The sequence below is a fragment of the Chiroxiphia lanceolata genome, assembly GCF_009829145.1.
Source record: "Chiroxiphia lanceolata isolate bChiLan1 chromosome W unlocalized genomic scaffold, bChiLan1.pri scaffold_44_arrow_ctg1, whole genome shotgun sequence".
NCBI lineage: Eukaryota > Metazoa > Chordata > Aves > Passeriformes > Pipridae > Chiroxiphia > Chiroxiphia lanceolata.
In genome coordinates, this window is record NW_022476500.1 from 258,974 (window position 1) to 281,707 (window position 22,734).

Below are 22,734 nucleotides of genomic sequence, written 5' to 3' on the forward strand. Positions count from 1 at the left end.
CTGGAGGATTTCCCAGAGTGCCACAGTTGCCTGCCAAAGACAAAGTACCCAGAGACAGCTCACAGGGCCCAGATGTCCATGTGGCAGGGTCCCAGCGTGGCAGGGACAGGACAGGGGAGACACAGGGGTATCCCCCGGCCTGGTGTCCCTGAACCTGCCCCTAAGGCAGGCCTGCAGCCCAGTGCCTGGGGCAGGGAGAAGCAGTGGTGAAGGAGGATGGAAAGGCGTCCCAGAGGCAACGTGGGGGCGAGCAGAGGCCAACTCAAGAAACCCACAGCCAGGGCAAAGACATCCCTCTCATCCCCATCAGAGGTGCGTCTCCTGTGCGCTGGCCAGTATTCCAGCACACGGAAGAGGATCTGCAGCACCGGCTCCTTAGTCCATCTGGAGGAGATGAGCGTCTTCCACATGGTGCGAGCAGCTCTGTGGAGTCACAACTCTGGCTCAGGGGGATCTGGGACACAGCTCTGTGGCCTGGGCAGCTGCAGGGCTCAGGTGACAGAGCCACGGTGCCTTGTGGGGCAGGGAGGCAGGTTGGCCTCAGGACTGGGGCCTGCCATGCCAAAGCTGGCAAAGAGAGGAGCTGCAGTGTCCTGGAAGTCTCCATGTCTCTGGCACACCATTTGGGACAGGCTGTCCAGGGGGATGGGGTCTAAAGGCAGGTGGACCCTCAAGGCAGGTGGGCCCCATACCTGTCACAGGCTGGGGCAGAGCGCAGCAGGGTCACTGCAACATCCATGGGGTGTGCCTCGGTCAGCAGGACAAGAGTCTTGTCCAGCCTGTGCTCAGCAGACACATTGGACATGAGCCACTGATGGATGCACCTGACTATGGCTGGCACCTGGAGGGGACACGAGGGACAGTTGGAGAGCTACCAGAGCCAGTAACTTGCCCAGCTTCCCTCAAGAAGTGCTCCCCTTGCCACCACACTCTGCTGGTCTCAAAGGCTGAGGGGACCCAGCACAGCTGGCGTGAGGGGCCACAGCATCCCTGGGGGACTGGAGCCCTGGCCACAGGCTGCTTACTTGCTTTGCTTTGTAGACACCATTCTCCACAAGCAAATCCAGCAGGGCAGCGCTGGTCTGGGCATTGAAGAGGTCCGAGTTGGCCGTGCCCCCAGTGGCCATGAAAGTGGCCTCTTCATGCCAAATGCACCTGATGAATCTGCAAACCAGCTACAGGAGAAAGGCAAGGAAGAGAGAGGGATGTCCCCTGGAGGGCTGGGACAGCGGTGCTGGGCTGAGCAGTGAGAGCAGGCCCAGCCCAGGCGGGGATGGCTGCAGGTACCTGTGCTGCCCTGCGGAAGCGGCCACAGGCACGGAGCTGCTCTTCTGTCCGCTCCTGGCCTGCATCTGGCAAAGAGCGAGCGCGCTCAGAGCTGAGGGGGTGCGGGAGAGGCCAGAGAACACAGCCCAGGCCTGGGCTCCAGGAGCAGGTAGGGCCAGCCCCAGGATGCCCAGTGGATGGAGCACGGCTGCCAGGAGATCAGCCCCTCTGCCCCCCTCCCTTTCCCTGGGCATGTCCAGAGGGGATGGGACAGGATGAGGCCAAGGAGGCTGCAGCCACCAGCCCTGTGGCCCAGCTCCAGCACTTACCCTCCTGCGGGGGCTGCACCTGCTGCACCTCTTCAGGCTGCTGTGCTGGAGCAGCCCCAGGGCTTTCCTCCTCCTTCTTCCTCCGCAGCAGCCTGAGCAGGCTGAAGCATCTCCCTGCCATGCCACAGTCTGGTGTCAAGGGCATCTGCAAGGGAGATGCCTCGGAGAAACTCCAGGACACTAAGTCCTGCAGAATGGCCTTGAGGCCACCTGCCACAGGGATTGGAGACACCTCGGAGAAACTCCGGGTCTCCAAGTCCTGTGGAAAGGCCTCCAGGTCACCTGGAAATGAGAAAATCCTCTAAAACGCTCCGAGTCAGCAAGGCGTGAGTTGGCTGCGCGGGGGCTCCGCACAACACCGCTCTGTCCCGTCCTGTCCCGTCGCCTGCTCCGAGGAGCACTGTTGACACTGTGGCCGTGTCACCAGCAGCACCTCTGTCACCACGGGTCATAAAGGGCCCTTGGACACCCTGCCCCCTTCCATCCCACCGGCCATGCCCAGCGTGTCACAAAGGGCCCTGGGACACAGTGCCACGTGGCCTGGGGCCTCCCCCAGCCCTGCCAACCTGCCCCACCTTGGAAGGAATCCACTCTCTAAAGTATCTAATCTGGCTGGACCTGAACTGTAGGAACGGCTGAAGAAATGAGCAAACACTCCCCTCCTGTGCCTGCTCACGGCACCACAAGGAGCCCCCTCGACCGCCGACGCAGCCGCAGTGGGAAGGGCACGGGGCCTTCCACACAAGCTGGCACGGTCTCCTTGGGAGAAGTGCTGGCTGCTGGCCATCCTAAACACGGGGGGGCTGACACTGAGAAGGAAGGTGTGGGCAAGGTGAGACCCTATGGATCCACCCGGTGGAGGCACCCCATGAAGCTCCCTGACCCATAGAGCCCACCCTATAGATCCCACCCCATAGATCCCCCTCTTTAGGGTCTGGGGTACCTGCACAGCCATAGGTGAGACCCTATAGATCCACCTCATGGAGCTACCCCGTGGAGTTCCCTGACTCATAGAGCTCACCCTATAGATCCCACCCCATAGATCCCCCTCTTTAGGGTCTGGGGTACCTGCACAGCCACAGGTGAGACCCTATAGATCCACCCCATGGAGGTACCCCATGGAGACCCCTGACCCATAGAGCCCACTCTGTAGATCCCCCTCCCTCTTAAGGTTCTGGGGTCTGCACAGCCAGGGAGTCATCCACAGGTGGGTCCTGCCCCATAGATCCACCCCATAGAGCCCCTTGACCCAGAGATCCACCCTATAGAGCCTCCAGTCCTTCCCAGTTCCTTCTCAGTTTGTCCCAGTCTCCCTCAAATCCCCCCAAATCCCCTCCCAGTCCCCCCAAATCCCCTCCCAATGCCTCCAAATCCCCCCCAGTCCCTCCCAGTCCCCCCAGTCCCCATGAATTCCCATTTAATCCCCTTCCCACTCCCTCCTAGTCCTTCCCAATCCCCTTCCAGTTCATCCCAGTGCCTCCCAGTCCCTCCCAGTGACCTCCCTGTCCTCCCCAGCAGGGACATCAAGCCTGGGAACATCCTCCTGTTGCCCCCTGGACTGGTCAAACTGGGCAACTTCAGCTCGGACCCCGTGGCCTCCCCAGCCAATTCCTTCGTGGGGACCCCTTACTGGTGGGACTGGGGAAGACTGGGGGGGTCCTGGGATCAATATCTGGGGGGTTGAGAGGGTTCCAGAGGGGTTTGAGGGAGATAAAATGGGGTTTGGGGAGCCCCGAAGGGGTTTTGTGGGACCCTGGAAGTGTTTGGGGGGTCTCTGAGGGGCTTTGGGGGGGCCCTGGGGGGCTTGGGGGGGTCCTGGGATTGATATTTGGGCCAAAAAAGGGGGAATTTGGAACAAAAAAGGAGCCAAAGAGGGGAAAACCGAATGAAGAAAAGGAACTTTGGACCAAAAATGGGGAGATTTGGGGCAAAAAATGGACAGCTGGGACCCAAAAAGGGGCACTTTGGGCACAAAAAAATGGGAATTTAAGGGACAGTTTTGACCCGAAAAGGGGGTCCCAGGAGTATTTTAGGGGGTCCCAGAGTGATGGGAGTGCTCAGGAGGAGCTGACAGGGTCCCAGACTGGCTGACACTCAGTGTGGGAGGTAGGTACTTCACCACTACAAGGTCAAAATGCTTTTAGTCTCAAAACAACTTGATTTCAGTGCAGCAAAAGAGCTTGAAAAATAACTTCTTATGAAGTAGGAGGTCTTTGACTTCTGCCACTTTCTCTGTATTTTGTGTTCACCACCACAGTTTTGGAAGAAATCAATTTGTAAACACTTTTTATATGAAGTAAAAAGGAAATTGAACTGCCTTTGTTTTCTAGAAGCACTTTGGTTAACAAAGAACTTGACAGCATGTTGGCCCACATGTTTAAAGGTAAAGGGGAGTATATTGAAATAAACTTTATTTTTTTTAAGTAATAAATTAGCAAAGTAGGCCAAAGGCAGTCAAGCTGAGAATCTAAAATATCAGAAGTACCAAAGCAGAAGATAGAATTATTCTTTTAATAATTCTTTATTTCTCTGTTACCCACCTGTTTATCATCTCACAAAGTGAAAATACAACTTCCCTCCACAGTATTTTGGGTCCTTTTTTGTTTGTTTGATTGATTTTAGGTTTTCATGTTATTGTTGCTCAGTTTCCTCAGGAGAATCCATGAGCAAACCCTGCCCGGGGCAGCCTTTGGGAGACAGTCAGACTCAAACCTTAGTGCTGCTTTTATTCTTATGTATTTGATAAAATATTTTAGCTTTTTAGAGCAGCAACAAGTTCATTTTAAGGTGATTTCCCCCTCCCCACTCCTCTTTTCCCTCCTTTACAAAACACCCTTTCACACATGGAATTTTCACATCCCACCGCGTTTGGTAAAAAAACTCTGCAAATGAAGCAAATGCTCTTCTATTAATAGATCAAATTTAATTCGATATATTTAAATACGCAATTTAATTTTATATATGTACATATATATATGTTGTGGAAACAGATGCTTGGGGGAACAAGCAGGATCATAGAGGAGCATTTCTAACTGACTGCAGTCCTGAGTATTTTGAGCCCATTTTGAGCTATTTATGTCACGGACAGCTCATTGTAAATGGTGGCCTTAATTTGCTAGGCAGGTATTACCTGTCTGACATCTGAATTATTCCTCTTTGGGAGTTAAACTTTGCCCTCTAGGTGAAGCCAGAGGGACCTTTGTGTGCTCATCTCCATGTTATTCTTTGGAGTTTATTTCCTCGGGATTTATTCTCAAGCGTTGCAGCTTCACGTTGCTAGATTTAATAAAGGTATTGCTTGATTTAATGAAGGCAGGCTCTTTGTTTATCTTGGGAGCATTAAAAGTTGTCCATCTTGGATTCATGTTTGGCTGGAATTCTGGAGCTGATACCTTTAACCCAATGCTGGTGTTGCAAACATCCTGGCTGAGTGATTTTTTCCTTTTAGCTGCAAGCAAGCTTTTCCTCTGCCCAGTTACATCTAATACAATGTCTGTGGTTGTTCTCCAGTAGGGAGAATGGTGATTTCTGGATTAACAGTTCCCTGGAAGTAACAAACTCTTTGTTTCCAGGTATCCTGCAGGAAGTCAGGTTTTTTGGTATTGATTCACCAATCGAACACCTGGAAATAGCCCTGAAGGTAATTTGTTTGAAGACCTGAATGCACCTGCCCTCTCTTGCAGGGGATGTGTAATTTCGTGCTGTCTGTGTCAGCTGTTAAAGAACATTCCCAACAGAATTCCCAGCCAGCTGAAGATCACCCTCCCACCTCTCGGAAGGAGTTTGTCTGGTTCCTGCTGGCAACACCCCCCAAATCCTAGCTGCGCTGTCAGGTGAGAACACATTTTCTCTTTCTAACAAAATTCTGGGAATTTCTTCCCAACATCTCCTCTAAACCTCCCTCTTTTCTATTAAAACCACTGCCCCTATGTGCTGTCCCTCTCTGAGTGTTGGTGCCTGGTGCTGGAATGTGGCAACGTGAAATGCAAACAGTGTGTTCTCTTGAACTGAGTTTGGATTCTGAGCTGTGGCACAGTGACCTTGACTTGGAATTCCAGGGTGGTTTGGGCTGCATTCCTGCTTTAGGGGGAAGCTTTCCTGGAGGAGCAATTTGCTTAAATGTAAAATGAACCAAGGACAATTTTTGAGAGTTTTGCATTTAGATTTCATTAGTCTGAAGTAGTAGAATAAATGGTCTTGTGTGTACTTGTCTGTTTAGAATCATGGACTGGTTTGGGCTGGAAGGGACCTTAAAGGTCTTCTCATTCCACCCCCGGCCATGGGCAGGGACACCTTGCACTAGAGCAGGTTGATCCAACCTGTCCTTGGACACTTGCAGGGATCCAGGGGCAGCCACAGCTTCTCTGAGAATTCCATGCCTGCCCCTCCCCACCCTCCCAGGGAAGGATTTCTTCCCAGTCTCCCATCTAACCCTGCCCTCTTTCAGTTGAAAAACCATTGCCCCTTATCCTGTCCCTCCAGGTCCATATCAAAAGTCCCTCTCCCTCCTTTTTATAAGCCCCCTTCCCTGGTGGGGTGTCTTCAGCTCCTCCCACGACCTGTGTGTGTCTGTATCTATCTTGTATCCGTGTATATTTATAGACAGGATATATTTTAATACATTTCTATCCATATATTTATACCTAGATATTTATACACTGTAAATATTAATGCACACCTGTCTACACAATGATGTTAACTTTGTGTCCAGACCTACCCCTTCCCCTCTGTAACCTTTTTGGGGGGGTTATTCCTTGGGATTTCCAGGGTCTCAGTTTCAGTGGAGCAGATCTTTCCCACCTGGATCTTTGCTGCATCAACTTCAAGGTGGCCAATCTGAGCCGCTGCAACCTGGCCCGTGCCAACCTGTGCTGTGCCAGCCTGGAGAGGGCTGACCTGTCAGGCTCTGTGCTGGATGGAAGAGCTGCTGCAGCTTGGGAGGGCTGGGCTTGTGTTAACAGAGAGGAGCTGGAACAAACAGAGCGGTGTAAAACATCGAGTTCTTAAATATATTCTAGAGTTGTTCTGGTTCCCAAAGCTTTTACACTTCCTCCCAGTAATGATTTAATAGGATTGACCCCCAAAGCAGAAATTAAAACTGTCTTCTCGATTGTCTTTGGTGTTGTTCTTCCAGCTCTCACTGACTCCTGTCTGTGCCAGTGTGCCAACCTGCCAGGGGGGAAGATGCTGTGCTCCAACGCAGAGGGAGCGTCCCTGAAAGGCTGCAACTCTGAGGACCCATCAGGCCTTCAAGCTAATCTGGAAGGTAAGAAGTTTTGCCTTGTGAATCTGTGCCAACTGAAGCCTGTGTTTGTCCATTTCTATGGCCCAGAAAAGGTCCAGCTGGGGTTTGTCCAACTCTGAGAAGGGCCCACAAGGGCTGCCCTGAGTCTGTGACCATCTCAGCCCGAAATGCCCTTGTCCTCCTCCAATTCACACAGCTCTGAGGCAGCACCAGTGTGGAGCTGCTGTGTTTCTCACTGTTTTTCCTCACAGAACTCCTTTCTGTGTGTGTTCCAGATGCCAACCTGAAAGGAGTGGCCATGGAGGGCAATCAGATGACAGGAATTAACCTCTGAGTTGCAACGCTGAGAAACGCCAAACTAAAGAACTGTAACCTCAGGGGAGCAACGTTGGCAGGAACTGATTTGGAAGTGAGTTAGGATTCATTTTCCATCCTATTCCCTTCTCTCCTATAGTCAGCTGGTAATTTGGGGGATTGTTGGCTTTTGGCTGACCTCTCCAGCTTCAGACTCCAATGGAGTTCAGGTAAATTGACTTCCAGTAAAGCTTTGAAGAGAGTTCTGGGTGCATTCCATTGACACTTCTTTTTCTTTTCCCCTTCCCAGTTGGGACCTATCAGGTTGTGACCTCCAGGAAGCCAATTTGAGGGGCTCTGATGTGAAAGGAGCCATCTTTGAAGAGATGCTGACCCCCCTGCACATGTCCCAGAGCATCAGATAGGGAAGAGAAGACATCAAAGAGGAAGAAATCCAAACATTTGTCGTGACTTTCTGAGTTAGACTCCCCTTCCTGAGTTAGAAGGGATGGTTATTAGACAACTTCCATTTGCAGTAGTGCCTAAGCAGAATCTTTCTGATCACTTTGGAGGAGGGAATTTTTGTTTCTGAGGTGGAAAGAGAGAGTTTCTCCCTTTGTGAAGAGAGTGAGGAAGTGGGCTGGTTGTGAAACCAGGAAGTGGGGCTGGTTTGGGGGGGAGGGTTCAAGACTTTCCTTGTTTAGCATTGCCTGACTTTGGAATGCATTTTAATGTGTAAAGCACAATATATGCAATTCTATTTGTTAAGTCTGTAGCTGCAATATGAATAGAAAATGTTATTGCTGTATAGTAGCAAACAGTTGAGGTTTCCAGGTAGACAAGTGTCTTTACAGTCAGTGTCTTCATTCCTGCAGGGTGTTAATGCCAGGGGTGGTCACACAGTGCCCACGAGATGTGTTCAGGTCTCTCCTGGGGTGAAAACAGTGGGGAACTGTCCTCAAAGGTCCTAAATTGCTGTGGAGTAGTTGGAGTGCAGGGTTAGAGCAGCTTTATCCCCTCAAATGTGCAGAGGAAGCTGCTGCCCCTGCAGGGGCCTGCCCAGAGCCCGGATTGAGTTCCCCCTGGAAGATCCCTGGGCAGAAATGGGTTGTCTTAGTTAATGCTCTCCAAAGGGGTGTGAAATTGCACTCTCAATCCCAGCTGGGAAGAAACATTCCCCTGCTTCCACATGTCCTGACCACTCCAGACTGCAGTTCCTGTAGCTTTTGGTTTTTTCTTGGGAATTCAATGGACAGAGGAAAACACAGAAGTGTCCCCAAAGCAGAGAGAAGCTCTGGGGTCACAGCACCTGCTCCCCCCTCTTCTCATCCCTTCAGGAGATGAAGAAATGGCCCTCAATGTACTCTGCAAATCCTCCTTGAAAGCATGGGCATAATCCCATTTGCCAGCCAGATCCACTTTGGGCTGCGTAAAGTGGCTGTAAAAGCATCTTGCCTGGGGCCAAGTGGCCCTTCCACACTTGTTTTACCTGTGGAAAAAAGCAGGGAAAGCTGTTTTTTGTGTGGGCACCCTTCATGTCTCAGTGTTTGTGATCTTGGGAATCCTCACGAACCTGGAATAATTTCAGATTATCTGTTGTCTAAAGATTTGTACCTGAAGATTTTTTTGATCTGTGTTAAAATCTTCCTTGAAAATACAACTGATAGAAAACAATGTAAAAAAAAGGAAAAAGAAAAAGAAAATGGCAATACAAAGTAAAAATGGGAGGAAAAAGAGAAAAAGGAAAAAAAAGAGAAAAAAAGAAAAAACAGGGAAAAAATGAGACAAATAATAAAAAAGAAAGCTAAATAAGAAAAAAGAAAAAGAGAAAGAAAAAAGAAAAAAGGGGGGAAAAGGAAGCATTAAGAAAAAGGGAGAGGAAAAAAGAAAGAGAAAAGAGAAGAAAAAAAAAGACAGAAAAACAATAAAACAAAAAAAGTATTATCCTCACTCCACTCACGTGCAAAGGGCCGCTCTGCTCCGCCGCAAGGACTACAACTCCCGTACTGCCCCGCGCAGCGCGCAGGCGCAGCGGCCTGCGTGCGGTGGTGCGGCCGCGCGCTGATTGGCTGCGGTGGTGTTTTCTAAAGGCGGTGCGCGCGCAGAGCCCCGTGTTGGCTGCCGGGAATTGGTGATGGCGGCGGGTCCTGCCTTTGTCTGTGAGACCTGGCGGGGGGTGCGGGAGAGCGGGGTCTGGGGATCCCCTCGGGGGCTGCGGGGAGCGCGGCTGTGGGTGGAAAGGCTGGAGGGCTCGGGAGGGTTCTGCGGGGGGGGTTCGAGGGTTCCCGGGGGTCAGAGCGCAGGGCCTTGGAACCGTCTCGGGGGCCGCGGGGCCCGGGGGCCTCCCAAGAACCCTAATGGGTGATTCGATTGCCGAGAAAGTCCTTCGGAAAAAGAAAATCCAAACCACCCAACGAAAAAAAGAACCCTAAAAAAAGGAAAAGTGAGAAAAGGTGAAGGAATAACTGCAAGGGCCAGGATGATTTTATTGCTTTGCTTCAGTTTTTCCTTGGTCTCCTCCTTCTCAGATTTTCTGCTCTCTTCCTTTACAGAAAGCTCTTCTGCTGTTCTGTGGGTTTGGGGTCCCTGGGGGGTCCCTGAGGAGGTTTTGGGGGGTCTCTCAAGGGATTTAGTGTCCTGAGGGGACTTAAGGGGGGGGGGTTGATGGTCCCTGAATGGGTTTGGGAATCCCTGAGGGAGTTTTGGAGTCTCTAAGGGAATTGGGAGGTCCCAGGGAGGCTTTTGGGGGGGGTCTTTGAAGCAGTTTTGTGGGTTTCTAGTGTGATTTTGGGAGTCCCAGATGGTTTTGAGGGTCCGTGAGGGGGTTTTGGGGGTCTCTGAAAGGGCCTGGGGATCCCAGGTGGGTTTTGCGGGTCACTGAGAGGATTTAGGGGGTCCTGAGGGTGGATGAGGTCTCTGAGGGGATTTGTGGGGTCCTTGAGGAGGTTTGTATGGGTCCAGAGGTGGATTTCTGAGGGGATTTCAGGGGTTTTGAGGAGATTTTATAGGGATTCTGTGTCGGTGGATCGACCTCAGGGAAAGGGGATCCCAATTCCCCCCCGAACCCCAGAGACCCCCAAAACTCAGCACACAGAGACCCCACAGGGAGGGGGGCCCGGGGGTCCCCTAAAGCCCAGCAGTGGGGTTCAGGGGGTCCCCCAGCCCTCAGGGGAGGGGTCCTGGGGGTGCCCCCGAAAATGCAGAGGGGAGATGTACCACATCCGGGTAAGGGGATCCCAGTGCCCCCAATATATTCCAGTGACCTCCCAGTGACCCTCAGTACAGCCCAGTAACCCCCTCAGTGACAAGCCAGTGTGTCCCAGTGACCTCCCACTGCCCCCCAGTATGGCTCAGTGATCCTCCAGTGAGCACCCAGTAACCCCCAGTATGGCCCAGTAACCTGCCAGTGTCCCCCTGTGTGTCCTGGTAGTCCCCCAGTAACTCCCCAGTCCCTCCCAGTGCCCTCCTAGTGTCCCTCAGTAACCTTCTAGTCCCTCCCAGTTCCCCCTGGTTCCCGCCAGTGTGTCCCGGTATCCCCCAGTAATCACCCAGTGCCCCACAAAGACCCCAGCTGTCCCCAACGTGTCCCCAGATGCCCTTGGCCTTTCTGTGAGTGTGTGTGGGGGGGGAGTTTTGTGGTCAGAGGGTCCAGGGGGGGCTCCTGGGGTGAGATGGAGGGTTGTGGACATCAGGGATGGGGTTTGGGGACAATGGGGACAGTGGGGAGGGGTTTGTGGACAGTGGAATTGAGGGTATCAAGGGGGGAATTGGAAACACCAAAAGGGTCTTGGGGACATGAGGGACAAGTTAGTTTCAGGACTGACCTGTTCGTAGGCAAGCCCCTCCTCTCCCCCTCTAGGCCCCATTAACCCCCTCAAATGTCCCCCAACTCCCCTTTTTTTCCTTTAATCCCCTCCCCCCCAGATACCTTTGACCCCCCAATGCACACAAGACTCTTTTAGCTCCACCAAATGCACCTAAAGCCCCCCAAAACCCCCCAAATCCCAATCCAACCCTTCAAATCCCCCCAAATCTCTCCCAGCTCATCCTTCAAATCCTTCCCAACCCCCCGCAAAGAGGGATCACCTGGCACCCTGGGACAGGAACACGGTGGGCTGTACTGGGGGCACTGGGCTGTACTGGGAGGGCACTGGGGGGGCTCAGGTGACCCAGGACAATGTGGCCCAGCTCCAGGAGAGATCCAGGGAGCAGTGAGGAGGTACTGGTCTGTACTGGTCTGTCCTGGTTTGTAACCCCACTCTCCAAAGCCCCTCCCCAGCTCCCCCAGGACCCTCCCGCACCCCAAAGCCCCCCAGGCCCCTGACTTGGTCCTGCTGCCCCTTGAGCATCTGCAGCTGCTGCAGAACCAGGCATTTCATCAGCAAATGTGCAGCTGACATGAAGCTGGGGGTGTGTTGATGTGCTGGAAGGCAGGAGGGCTTGCAGAGGGACCTGTGTGAGGAAGAGTGTGTCAGCAGGAGCAGGGAAGTGATTGTTGGTCTGGACTGAGTGCTGGTGAGGCCACCCCTGGAGTGCTGTGTCCAGCTCTGGGCCCCTGAGTTGAGGAAGGCCCTGGAGGGGCAGAGAAGAGCAGCGGGGCTGGGGAAGGGAGTGGAGCACAAGTGGTGTGAGGAGAGGCTGAGGGAGCTGGGGGTGTTGAGGCTGGAGGAGGCTCAGGGGAGACCTCCTGACTCTCTGCAAGTCCCTGCCAGGAGGTTGTCGCCAAGTGGGAGTGGGGCTGTTCTGCCAGGAAGCAGCAGTAGGACAAGAGGGCTGGGTCTTGAGCTGTGCCAGGGGAGGTTTAGGTTAGATATTGGGAAGCAATGTTTTGCGGAGAGAGTAATCAGGCCTTGGAATGGGCTGGGCAGGGAGAGGTGGAGTCAGTGTCCCTGGAGGTGTTGAAGGTGAGAGTGGATGTGGCATCAGTGCCATGGTGTGGGAAGCACGGCGGGGTTGGATCCAGGGTTGGACTTGATGATCTCAGAGGTCTTTTCCAATGTGACTGATTCTGTGATTGCCATTCCTATGGCAGCACATGCTTGAGGCTCTATCCCCAGGGTGATCGAGATGTCTGTCCATATCTATCTCCAAGGTTAGTCTGTAAATGTGTGGTGTTAGAAAAGCAGGCGAAGTTCTGGGATGGTTGTAGAAGGAGAAGGAAGCCCAGAGGCCAGTGGAAGCAGGCAGCCCTCAGCTTGCACATGATGTCCCCTCCCTGCAGGTTCCTGTCCTTGAGCCCAGGCCCTGAGGTGAGGCTGAGAAGTGGCGCGGAGGTGAGCCCAGAGCTGTCCCTGAGGTGAGGCTGAGAATAAGTGCAAGGCAGAGGTGCTGCTGAGGAAGGAGAGCCCCGTGGTGGGGAAGAAGGCAAAACTGTGAATGCCCATCCCCGAGAAGGTGCTGTGTCCATCCCCTGTGTGCCAGGTGAACTGGGGCTTTGCTGCAGAGCTGCGGGCGCTGATTTGAGCGGCTGCAAGTGCTGAGATGGTGGGCACCCAGGAACACAAACTGTGCCTGGCCACGGAGACTGCAAGGAGGAGCAGAGAGAGCTGTGGCAGTGTGGGGGGCCAGGTTGTCCGTGTGCCTTCCCCTGCAGGCCCTGGCTGTCCCTGCTGGGCCCCTGTCCATCCCCATCAGGTCCCTACCCGTCCCCCCCGGGCTGAGCTCCCCCCAGGAAGTGCCGTGGAGCTGAAGCTGCTGCCATCCCCCCCCTGCAGCCACTGCCCCAGCCAAGGGAGCAGCAAAGGCAGGGCCAGGAGCAGAGTCAGCAGCAGGGGAGCCCTGGGGGGGCCGGGAAGCTCTTGTGTGGGGCAGGAAAGAGGCGCTGGGCACGAGGCCGGGGCTGTGCTGAGCAGGCCCAGCCCTCACATCCCCTCAACCAACGCCGGCTGCTCGGGGGGCTTGGGAGGGACCCCCAGCCCGTGTGCCCCACACTGAGCTGGCAGAGAGAGAGCCAAGGGACAGGGCCACGGGCAGGGCCCCGGGTGAGGGACAGGCAGGGCCATTGCAGGGCCATGGGGAGGGCACAGCCTGTGGCAGCAGAGCTGCCCAGGGCTGGGGGCAGCCGGGGATGTTGGTACCAGCCAGTGGTGGGGCCGAGCAGAGCACGAGGCCTCTTGCAGACCCCTGGAGCAGCCTCCCACTTGCCAGGCTTGCCCTGTTGGGATGACGCTGTCCCCTCCCTGCAGGACACTCCCTCAGAAATCTTCAGGGGGGACCTTTTGTGTCTGTTCCTGGTTGCTGATTCCTACTGGAAACCTGAGGGACCTGCTGTGCCCCTGCCCATGCATGGGACACAATCTCCTCTGCAGAGCTTGACTCAATGCAGACTTCGCAGGGAAATCTGGGGCAAGTTCCCTCTTCCTGGGCACCCGTGGGATAGGTTTACAATTCTTCTCCTGTTGTTCCTCTTTCTACTCTGCCCTTGGGAGTGGACAGGAGGTGTTTTTTGGGGGTTCCGGGCTGGGTTGGCGGCAGAACGCCGGTGGTGGGCGGGGGGATGTGGGTTCCCCCTGCAATGGGGGTTGGTGTTGCTGGGTCAGGCCCCGCCGACTCCGTTGTCAGCCCGGTGCTGGCGGGGGGGACACAGCGGTTTTGGGGCCCCTCCAGGAATGCCAGGGGTACGTGTGGAGCCCAGGAGCCGTTGGGTGCGGAGCCAGGGAGCTACCGAGTGTGGAGGGCGGAGTGGGGTGATGCCGGAGCTGGGGGTCCCCTGGCAGCCTGGAGGGGGGAGCACAGAGAGAGAGGAGCCCCAGGACCCCCGGGAGCCTGAAATGGTGGGCACGGAGAAGGGGAAGCCTGGACAGTGAGGACTCTGGGATCCCGGGAACAACTAAGTGCAGAACCTGGAGAGGGGGAATGTCTGGGAACGGGGCACCCTGAAGGTGAGAGTCAGAGGAGAAGGGACCCTTGGGACCCCCAACACTCTCAGCATCCCTAACTGAGACCCCCAGAATTCCAGACAGGGGAGACTCTCCAAACGCCAGAGCAGAGAGATCAGATGGGGGAACTTCAGGAGAATTTTTTTGGGGGCTGAATCTTTATATTTTTGAGTACTTTTTGCCTGAATCTCCAGTTTTTGTAGTTTGCAGGAGGTTCATCTCGCTATTTCTGAGAGGTTTCTTTGCCTGATTCTCAGTGTTTTGGGTTTCTCTGGCCTGAATCTTGGTGTTTTGGAGGTTTTTATGGACACAGGATGCCCAGTGAGCTCTAGAGATGGACTTGGGCAGGAGGAACCCCCAAACCAACGCGCTCAGCCCTTGTTTTCCCCCCCATCAGGATTTGTCCTTCCCAAAGCTTGGGCAGATGGAGGAGGAGGCTGCGAGGAAGAGGAAGATGCCTTGGGCCCCCCAGGCAGGTGAGGAGGAAGTCAGTGGCCCTTTGGGCGGGTGTTGTGCTGGCTCTGTCAGCCGAGCATGGCCCCGGCTGCAGGACAACCCCGCTGCCGCCGCCATCCTGCCGGGGCCGGAGTTGGGGGGATGTCCTTGGCCTTCCCTGTGGGCCGGAGGCAAATCCCCTCCCTGTCCTTGTTGCTTCCTGCCCCAGGCCCCGAGCTGAGGACGGAGAGCCCGGAGGACAAATCCCCCCTTGAGACCCTGGTGGGAGAGGCTGTTTTGAAGGGCTCCATGGCGCAGGAAGGCAGCGGGGAGGAAAAGGGCCGGATATCCCCCCGGAGGAGGGGCTCCAAAGCCAGCCCAGGGTGCTCTGAGGAGGAAAGAGCCAACCTGTGCCGGGAAGGTGGCCGGAGCTTGAGGTGGAACTCTGACCTGGTGGTCCCTGAGCAGCCTTCCAGCAGGGAGAAACCCTTCAGGTGCCTGGAATGTGGGAAGAGCTTCAGGCAGAGCTCCCACCTCCTCACCCACCAGCATATCCACACTGGGGAACGACCCTACACGTGTGGGGAATGTGGGAAGAGCTTCAGGGACAGCTCCACCCTCCGCAAACACCAGCACATCCACACTGGGGAACGGCCTTACACATGTGTGGAATGTGGGAAGACTTTCAGGCAGAGCTCCCACCTCCTCACCCACCAGCACATCCACACTGGGGAACAGCCCTATTTATGTGGGGAATGTGGGAAGTGCTTCAGCAGGAGCTCCAGCCTCCATTCTCACCAGCTCATTCACACCAGGGAACGGCCCCACCTTTGTGGGGAATGTGGGAAGAGCTTCAGCCAGAGCTCTCACCTGCTCACCCACCAGCACATCCACACTGGATTACGGCCCTACCTCTGTGGGGAATGTGGGAAGAGCTTCAGGCAGAGCTCCACCCTCCACACCCACCAGCGCATCCACACTGGGAAACGACCCTACATGTGTGGGGAATGTGGGAAGAGCTTCAGTGACAACTCCAGCCTCTGCACCCACAAGCACATCCACACCGGGGAACGACCCTACAAGTGCTTGCAATGTGGGAAGAGGTTTCAGACCAGCTCAGATCTCCTGAAACACGAGCGGACGCACACGGATGAGAGGCCCTTCCGCTGCACCGACTGCGGGAAGGGCTTCAAGCAGAACTCCCACCTCGTCACCCACCAGCGCATCCACACTGGGGAGAGGCCCTACAAGTGTGGGGAGTGTGGGAAGAGCTTCACCGACAGCTCTACCTTGACCAAACACCAACGGACTCACTGGTAAGAGAAGCCCCACCAGTGCCCCGACTGCGGGAAGAGCTTTGGCCGCTGCTTCCACCCCGAATGAAGCCTCTGAGGGGGAGGCAACCCCTGGAGTCCAGTGACTGTCAGTCCATCCCTTTCGACCACAAAGGGCCAGTCCCCTTTCACAGGGGGAGGTTCTTCCGTCAGAACCCTTCTTGGGTTGTGTGTGGAGATTTCTGCCTTGGCTGGGGACCCCCCTCAAGGTCACTGCTGGAGGTTGAGAGCAGAGATCTCCGCACTGGCAGTGGTCTGGGGGAGTTCCATCCGTCTCTAGTTAAGAATTATTGCTTTTGTGCCAGCTTGAGTAGAATTAGTAGAATTGCTTCAACAATTGCTTTAGTGTAGAGCACTGTCCTATCTTATCCTGTATTCCTGGTAGTTTTAGTGTTTCTATTGTGCAGTAAATAATTCTGATGAAGATCTTTTGTCTGATCGTTTGGAACCCTAAATAAATTTGTTTCTATTAATAGATCTGAATTGCCATCATTAAACCTGGGGGACAAATGACACCTCTGTAATTCCTCTAAACTGCAACTGTTGGCATGATCCAAGGCTGAGATTGGATCCAACAGCCCCCACCACCCCACAGGAAGTTGGGAGCTCAGGGGGGCCACCCCCCTTTGCCAACCTTCCTGTGTCCAAAGACCCCCATGGGACCATCTGTCCTGCCAGACCACCCCCCATTTTCCACCCTTCTCTCTGTTCCTCCAGTTTTTTCATTGTCTCCTCAATCCACAGCCCCCCCCAGATCAGTTTATGGTTCCCTACCCCCACTTTTTTCCTCCCTCTCCCACCCCTTCCACATCATTCCACCACTCCCCAGCCCCCTCATGGTCAGTTTGGAAGTCCCACCTTGGCCTTTCCCCACTCTTGTTGCGACTCGATGGTGGAGTGGCCATGCCATGGCCCAGCGACCGACAGCGCGGATCGGCAGCGGCGAGAGGGCAGCGAGGCAGCGGGAGAGCAGGAGAGAGCCCCTCGCCGACATCACAGAAACCCCCGAGAGCGCCAGCGGCTGCAACCCCGCGCTGCGCTGAGAGCGGGACCAGCTTGGCACAGCTGCAGCAGCAGCGAGGCAGCCCCGGGACAGAGCGGCGCGCAGGGACCGTGCGGGAGCCGGGGCTGGGCAGCGGGAGCGGCGGAGCCGGCCCGGGAAGCAGCGGAGCGGCGGCAGAGCCAGCGCGGCAGTCAGGAAGAGAGGGAAGGGGAGGCGAGGTGCGAGCCTGGCCTCCGGTGTCCCCCCGCGGGCGGCTGCCTGCGAACCCCCCGCTCTCGGAGCCAGCCGCTGGGACAGGGCTGGTCCTGGCACGGGACGCCAGGCTCGGAGTCGGCAGCGGCCGGAGCGAAGCGGCACCACCCCCCCCACCTTCTTTTCTGTTTTCTTCACAGCCCGAGTTAGCTGTATTAAGAATTGGGTTTAGTTCCTTTACAAGTTCTTTGTTCATATGCCAGTTAAGCCGAACTGCTTCAGACGAACAGAACGCTGCCAACGGAGAGGTACCAGTGATTTTTTTTCCCTTTTTTCTTTGTACCCTGAACTAAGAACCATTCTTTATTTGTTGCAAGGCCTTTTTATTCATGGGGTAACTAACCTAACAGTTTAATTTCAGTACATGGACACTGACAGCAGAGACAACAGGAGAACCCTTTTCCCCCTCACCCCTAACCTCCAACTAAGAGAAAAAAAGGGGGAATACAGAAGGGCAGGTTCAGGAAATGGCCTTGGGAGCTGTTTTCTGAAGTTGTTTACCTGAAGTAGCCAAAATTGTTTTGAGATGCAAGCATAAGCATAACAAAGAAATGAAATTTTTAAAGTTTTTTTGCAATAACTATTTACAAGTTCTCTTTAAAATCCAAAGCCTGTTAACATAAGGAGATGTATATTTGCTTTTAAAAATAGAAGGAGTATATATTTTATCTTTGGAATATAGGAATGTTTATATATTTTTGAATTTAAATTGAACATGAAGCAGGAAAATGTTTGTATTTACAGGAAATATTCTCATAAAAACAGAAATACATGATTAGATCTTACTCATCTGATGGCAAGACACAAGAATGATAATTTCTCAGTTCATAACCGGAAAACACAGTAACATGAACCTCAGAAGTGTGTTTGTGTGAGAATATAAAGTGATGGCCATCACGCATGAAAGTTGTGTGAATGTGTGTATGTGTGTGGACATGTTCTGATTTTGCTCACAAATACACAAACACCCTTAGATAAAAAACAGGTAACATATGACCCTGAGTTGAATAGAATTTAATTTGCAGAGATATTTTTGATTAAATAAAAGTTTTAAAAAAACAAACGCTAAAAAACACTTTCAGGTAGATGTCAGGAGCACACGAACCCTGAAGTCATCAAGTTATTAAGTTTGATTCAAAGTCATTTGCTTATAATAAAGTATTAGAAGGATAACTTAAATAAGTTCTGATAGGCAATAATGGGAATAAGTTGTTTGTTTAAACTAACTAAACATGTTCAATATTAATCCATGGTTATTTAATTAAGCATTGTTTGGAATTTTTCCTTTTTGTTCCTTGTTTACTTTTCTATATCCAACAAATGTTTGATAGTCTTTTTTGATTGGTTTAATGTTTTTAAATATTGGTGCTGGGTTTAAGAAAATATTCACTGTGGCATTATTTAGAATTTTTTGTATTCTTTTTGAAAATAGATTTAATAGGCTTTGATTGGTTAAATGTTCTTAATGTTAGTTTAAGAAAATAATTTTTGTAGCAATATTTAAGATTTGTATTTTTGTCTTATATTTAACAAATGTTGATCAAAGTTTTTTGCAAGTTTTTTGTTTTTCAGAAAATTAAAAAGAAGGGGCAGATGTTGCATTCCAAAAATTGGATATGAGACAAAGAAAAACTGCTAAGTTTAAACAAAGCCTTGGGCTGACAGAGACTGGGGAAAAACCTCCATCTAGAGTCCAGAGGAGGATGGGGGATGAAGGCTGATGTCATGGGTTTGGAATGTCCTGCCCAAGCCTGGACAAACCATGCCCTGATTTGATCAACCTATGCAGAAGACACATTGTGTTTTCTCTCTCCTTTTGTGTTACCTGTCTCCCCTGTAAAATCCCCCAAGTGGGTTTTTCCCACTCAGTTTGGGGTCCCACCACCCCTTTATCCACTTCTGAGCCTCCTTTTCCCACCTTTTCCCCCCTTCCCACCCCCCTCCTCTCCCACAGCCAGGGGGGCTCCCAGCACCACCAGTGCCCAGAGAAGTCCCCCCAGAAAAGGGGTTGGGTGGGGTCCTGGGTGGGCTTTGAGTGGGTTTGGGGGACCCTGATGGACAGTGGGGAGCTTTGGGGGGGGGAGGTCCCAACTCTTTTTGGGGTGAGCTGGGTGCCTACTGAGGGGCAGGTGCCCTCAAAAAGCCCCCCCAGAGCGGGTTTACAGGGGGGGATAACAGGGGGGTCCTCATTCCCGATCCATTCTGGGGTCGGTTCTGCCCCCCCAAACTTGGCTCCACCCCTTGGGATTCCCCCAAGCCCCTCCCCCAGTATCCCCCAATAATTGGGACTGGGGAGAACTGGGAAGCTTTACTGGGATCACTGGGAGCAGCCGGGCAGAGGCAGAGTGACAGCAGGGGAGGGGGGGACACACGCCCCCCCCAAAATCCTCGCAGGGACGGGGGGAGTCCAGGCTGGGCCCGAGGCTTTGGGGAGGGGCTGCGGCCGCCGCCAGCTCAGGAGCTCTGTGGGGAGAGAAAAGGGGGTGACACCGGGGTGGGGGGTCCCCGGGGGGGCACAGACGCTCTGAGGGGACACACGACCCCCTGGGACTCCCCTCACCTTCTGGTGCAGGTAGAAGCCGAGCCCCAGCGCCAGGGAGACAAAGGCCAAGAGGAAGCCCCCGGCCCCTCCTTCGCAACAATTCCTCAGGCTGATGGAGCCCAGCAGGGCCGGGGCCGCCGGCGGTGTCCGATCCCGGCAGGAAGCGGGGAGGGCCCGGCGGGGTCTGATAGAAATAAATCAAGGCAGATCTCTCTCTTTCTTTTACTCTCTGGGCAGTGACCATCAAGAGGTGTCCCTGCTTCACAGCAGAAGCTCCACACACTTCAACAAAGTCTGTGGAAGAATCTGCTCTAGGAAAGTTGGCCCTGGGCTTTTATGCTTATCCAGTGATGGATGGCCAGTCACATCTTCCCAGGCCAGTGAGCAGCTGATCTGTCAAACTCTGCTTCCAAAAGCAGGATGTGTGTTGGAAGGTTGGGGAACCAGGCTGGGTTTGGCACAATTCAACACTAAACCAACCCCTTGGCACCAGCAATAACTCCCCACAGAGAGCTTGCAGTGCTTGCATTCTCCCATCAGATTCTTTTCCAGGGAGAACATCCTGCTACAAGGGGTCTGTTACCACCCATCCCAGAAAGGGGGGGTGGGTAACCAGATTCTTATTAATAAATCTCTTGGGGTGGATTAGAGTGAAATGAAACTAAATAATCGGTGTTTGAAAACATATATATGTAGGGTTTATTTTAGAACAATTTTGTTTCAAAGGTAAACAGGTATGTTGCCATTTTGGGTGTTATCATCTATATCTCTCATCTATAGCAATATGGCATAAAGATAACCTTTAGGGAAAATGCATATGGGAAAGGCAGGATAAGGGTAAGGGAAAGTAAAAGAATGCAAATCTGAGAGTGGAAAAATGTCTATAGTCACTGCCCACGGGGTCCAGTGATGGAACTTGGGAGTTGCAGCTCCAGTGTCTGTCAGTTGAAGTGGTGGCCTTGATCTGTTGGGGATGGGGGAGGGAAGCCCCCACACTCCAAGAAGTTATGAGTTATTATATCCATGGATGGTGTCCTGGGCCGTGCCTCGAGCCTCCAAGGTCTGCTGGGCCTGCGCAGAGTTCCCATGAGGGGCCTGGTAACCACTTCTCTTCTTACCTTTTCACGATTTGACACCTTCAGCAGCACTGGCAGGGGGGGATGGGTCCAGCTGCCTCTTCCCAGCCTGCAGAAGTGCCTTGGCAATCCTAGAATGCATAAATCATTGTGGCAGTTTGAGACCCTCAAAAATCCAATTTCCAAGTCCAAGTCCCCTCCACCACCAATTTGTTTCAGTGTGAGAGGGTTTTCAGACAAAACACAGCTCAGTATGGGGGGAAGGGAATTATATTACAGTTTATTACTTACACAAATAAATACTATAATACATAATATACACAATTCTAACTCTCTCTCCTATGGTAGAGCAACATATTTACATTAGATCAAATCCCTCCTTTCCCTCCAATAAAAGTTCTGAAGGGAAGATGAAAAGATCCTTTCCACTTTCAGGGCAGCAGTGTCTCTCCTCTTCAAGGCAGCAGTCGTAGCTGGATTTGTCGTAGCTGGAAAATCTCTCTCTCTCTCCATTACAACACAGGGGTCTTCTCTCACCCCTCGGCCCTTCGGCTCCAGCCCAAGGTCTCTCTCCTGTGGACTGCGAAAGCAGGGACAAGGCTCACCTCTCCACAGTCATATCAGGGGGTACTGGGCACCCCTGACAGTCCCTTCCTCAGGGGATTCAAGTTCCTCCTGAGTCAGAACGTTTAGGGCTTTCAGTTCAGTTTTTGCCCCAAGCATTCTAGCAGAGCTCCTTTGCTCCATCTCAAACTGTCAACATGGCAAAGGGGGGCAGGAAGGTCTCTTCCCCCCTCCACATTCCTCCTGGCTGTCCTGGTCCAGCTCCAGGACATCTCTGAGCTTCTCAGCTTCTCTCTCTCTCTCTAGTTGCTGCTGCATTTCAGGACTCCCTTCAAGTGGAAGTCCACCCCCTCCTTCCAAGAGGGGTCTCAAAGGGTTTGGAGAAATAAAGCCAGGCTCACCCCAAACAGTCTCTGCTGAGCCTGGTGCTCTGTCTCTCCGTCGGGCATCTCTGTGTCTCTCAGCTTGGCTCTGTGCCACCTTGCTCCTGCTGACTGTCTTCTTGGCTCTCAGCCACAGCTCTCTGTTCGGTGCTGTCTCTGCCGCCGCTCCTGCTGCCCACTCACAATGGAGAAAAACTCCCTCGGCTCTTGGCCACAGTACTCGGCCCAGTTTAACACTGTTCTGAGTTTCTACAGCCCCAGCCAGGGGGCTGGGGGGTCTTGGCCCCCAGCGGGGCTCCCTGGCCCCTCTCTCTCCTTGTGGTCTCAGACCATGGCTGCTGCTCTTCTTTCAGCTACGTAATCTCTTCTTTTTCAGTCCGTTGTGATATGTTTAATTTTACAAGGGTGCTGATTGGGTCAACACCAAGAATACCACCTCCTGGGGTTAGCCACTTTCCAACTCCAGGGGAAAACCCTTTTTAACCCAGGACAGTCATGAACCATTTCAGTCTCTGACACTCCTCACCTTGGCCAGTCAGTTCCTGGGAACAGCCCTGGTAGCGCAGCCCCCAAGGGCACACGATGTGCTGCTGGGCTGGAGAGGACCCTCCTCAGCCTGGGCAGCAGGGCTGCAGGGGGGGATTCCCTGCCCCTCCCCAGCTGGGCCCTTCCTGCCCACCAGCTCCTGCTCCAAAGGGCTCCCACACACCCTGGGCCACTTGTCCCACTTGGGCACTTGAGCTGCCCCAGGGCATCTCTGGGCAGTGGCCAGCTCTGGGACTGCTCTGGCAAGTCATGGCCTGAAGCCACGAGTGTGGAATTTAGGAAATAGTTGAAATCTCTTCAGAACAGAAATCTTGGTGACTGCTGAAGGCTTCATGAACAGCATTGCCACATCTTTTCTTTTTTTTAAATTCATCAGTTTTTTGTAGGCGAACCCCAGGACTATGAGACTTGGAAAGAGCAGCTTTAGACACGGGCCCGCTGCAGCAGCGACTTCTGGGATCGAGCAAAGCAGAAAAACAACGACCACTTGCGTTATTTATTGTAGGGGTTGCCCCCCCTGAGCTGTGTATTTTTCCCGACCCACAGGGGTCCCGGGGGTCAGCCATGATGTTGCCTGAAAGCTGGAA

General features: G+C 53.3%; 1 protein-coding gene and 2 pseudogenes across 1 annotated transcript; 2 read left to right on the plus strand and 1 right to left on the minus strand.

Annotated features, from left to right (window-relative positions):
• LOC116781380 overlaps positions 1–22,734 on the minus strand; it is a 332,906-nt pseudogene that overhangs the window by 241,145 nt on the left and 69,027 nt on the right.
• LOC116781399 lies at positions 3,942–7,572 on the plus strand (annotated as a pseudogene).
• LOC116781397 (zinc finger protein 239-like) lies at positions 14,766–15,910 on the plus strand (the record flags this gene model as incomplete). Its single annotated transcript, XM_032677072.1, has 1 exon — positions 14,766–15,910. A coding segment is annotated over one exon (1,002 nt), but the record flags the coding sequence as incomplete, so codon positions are not given.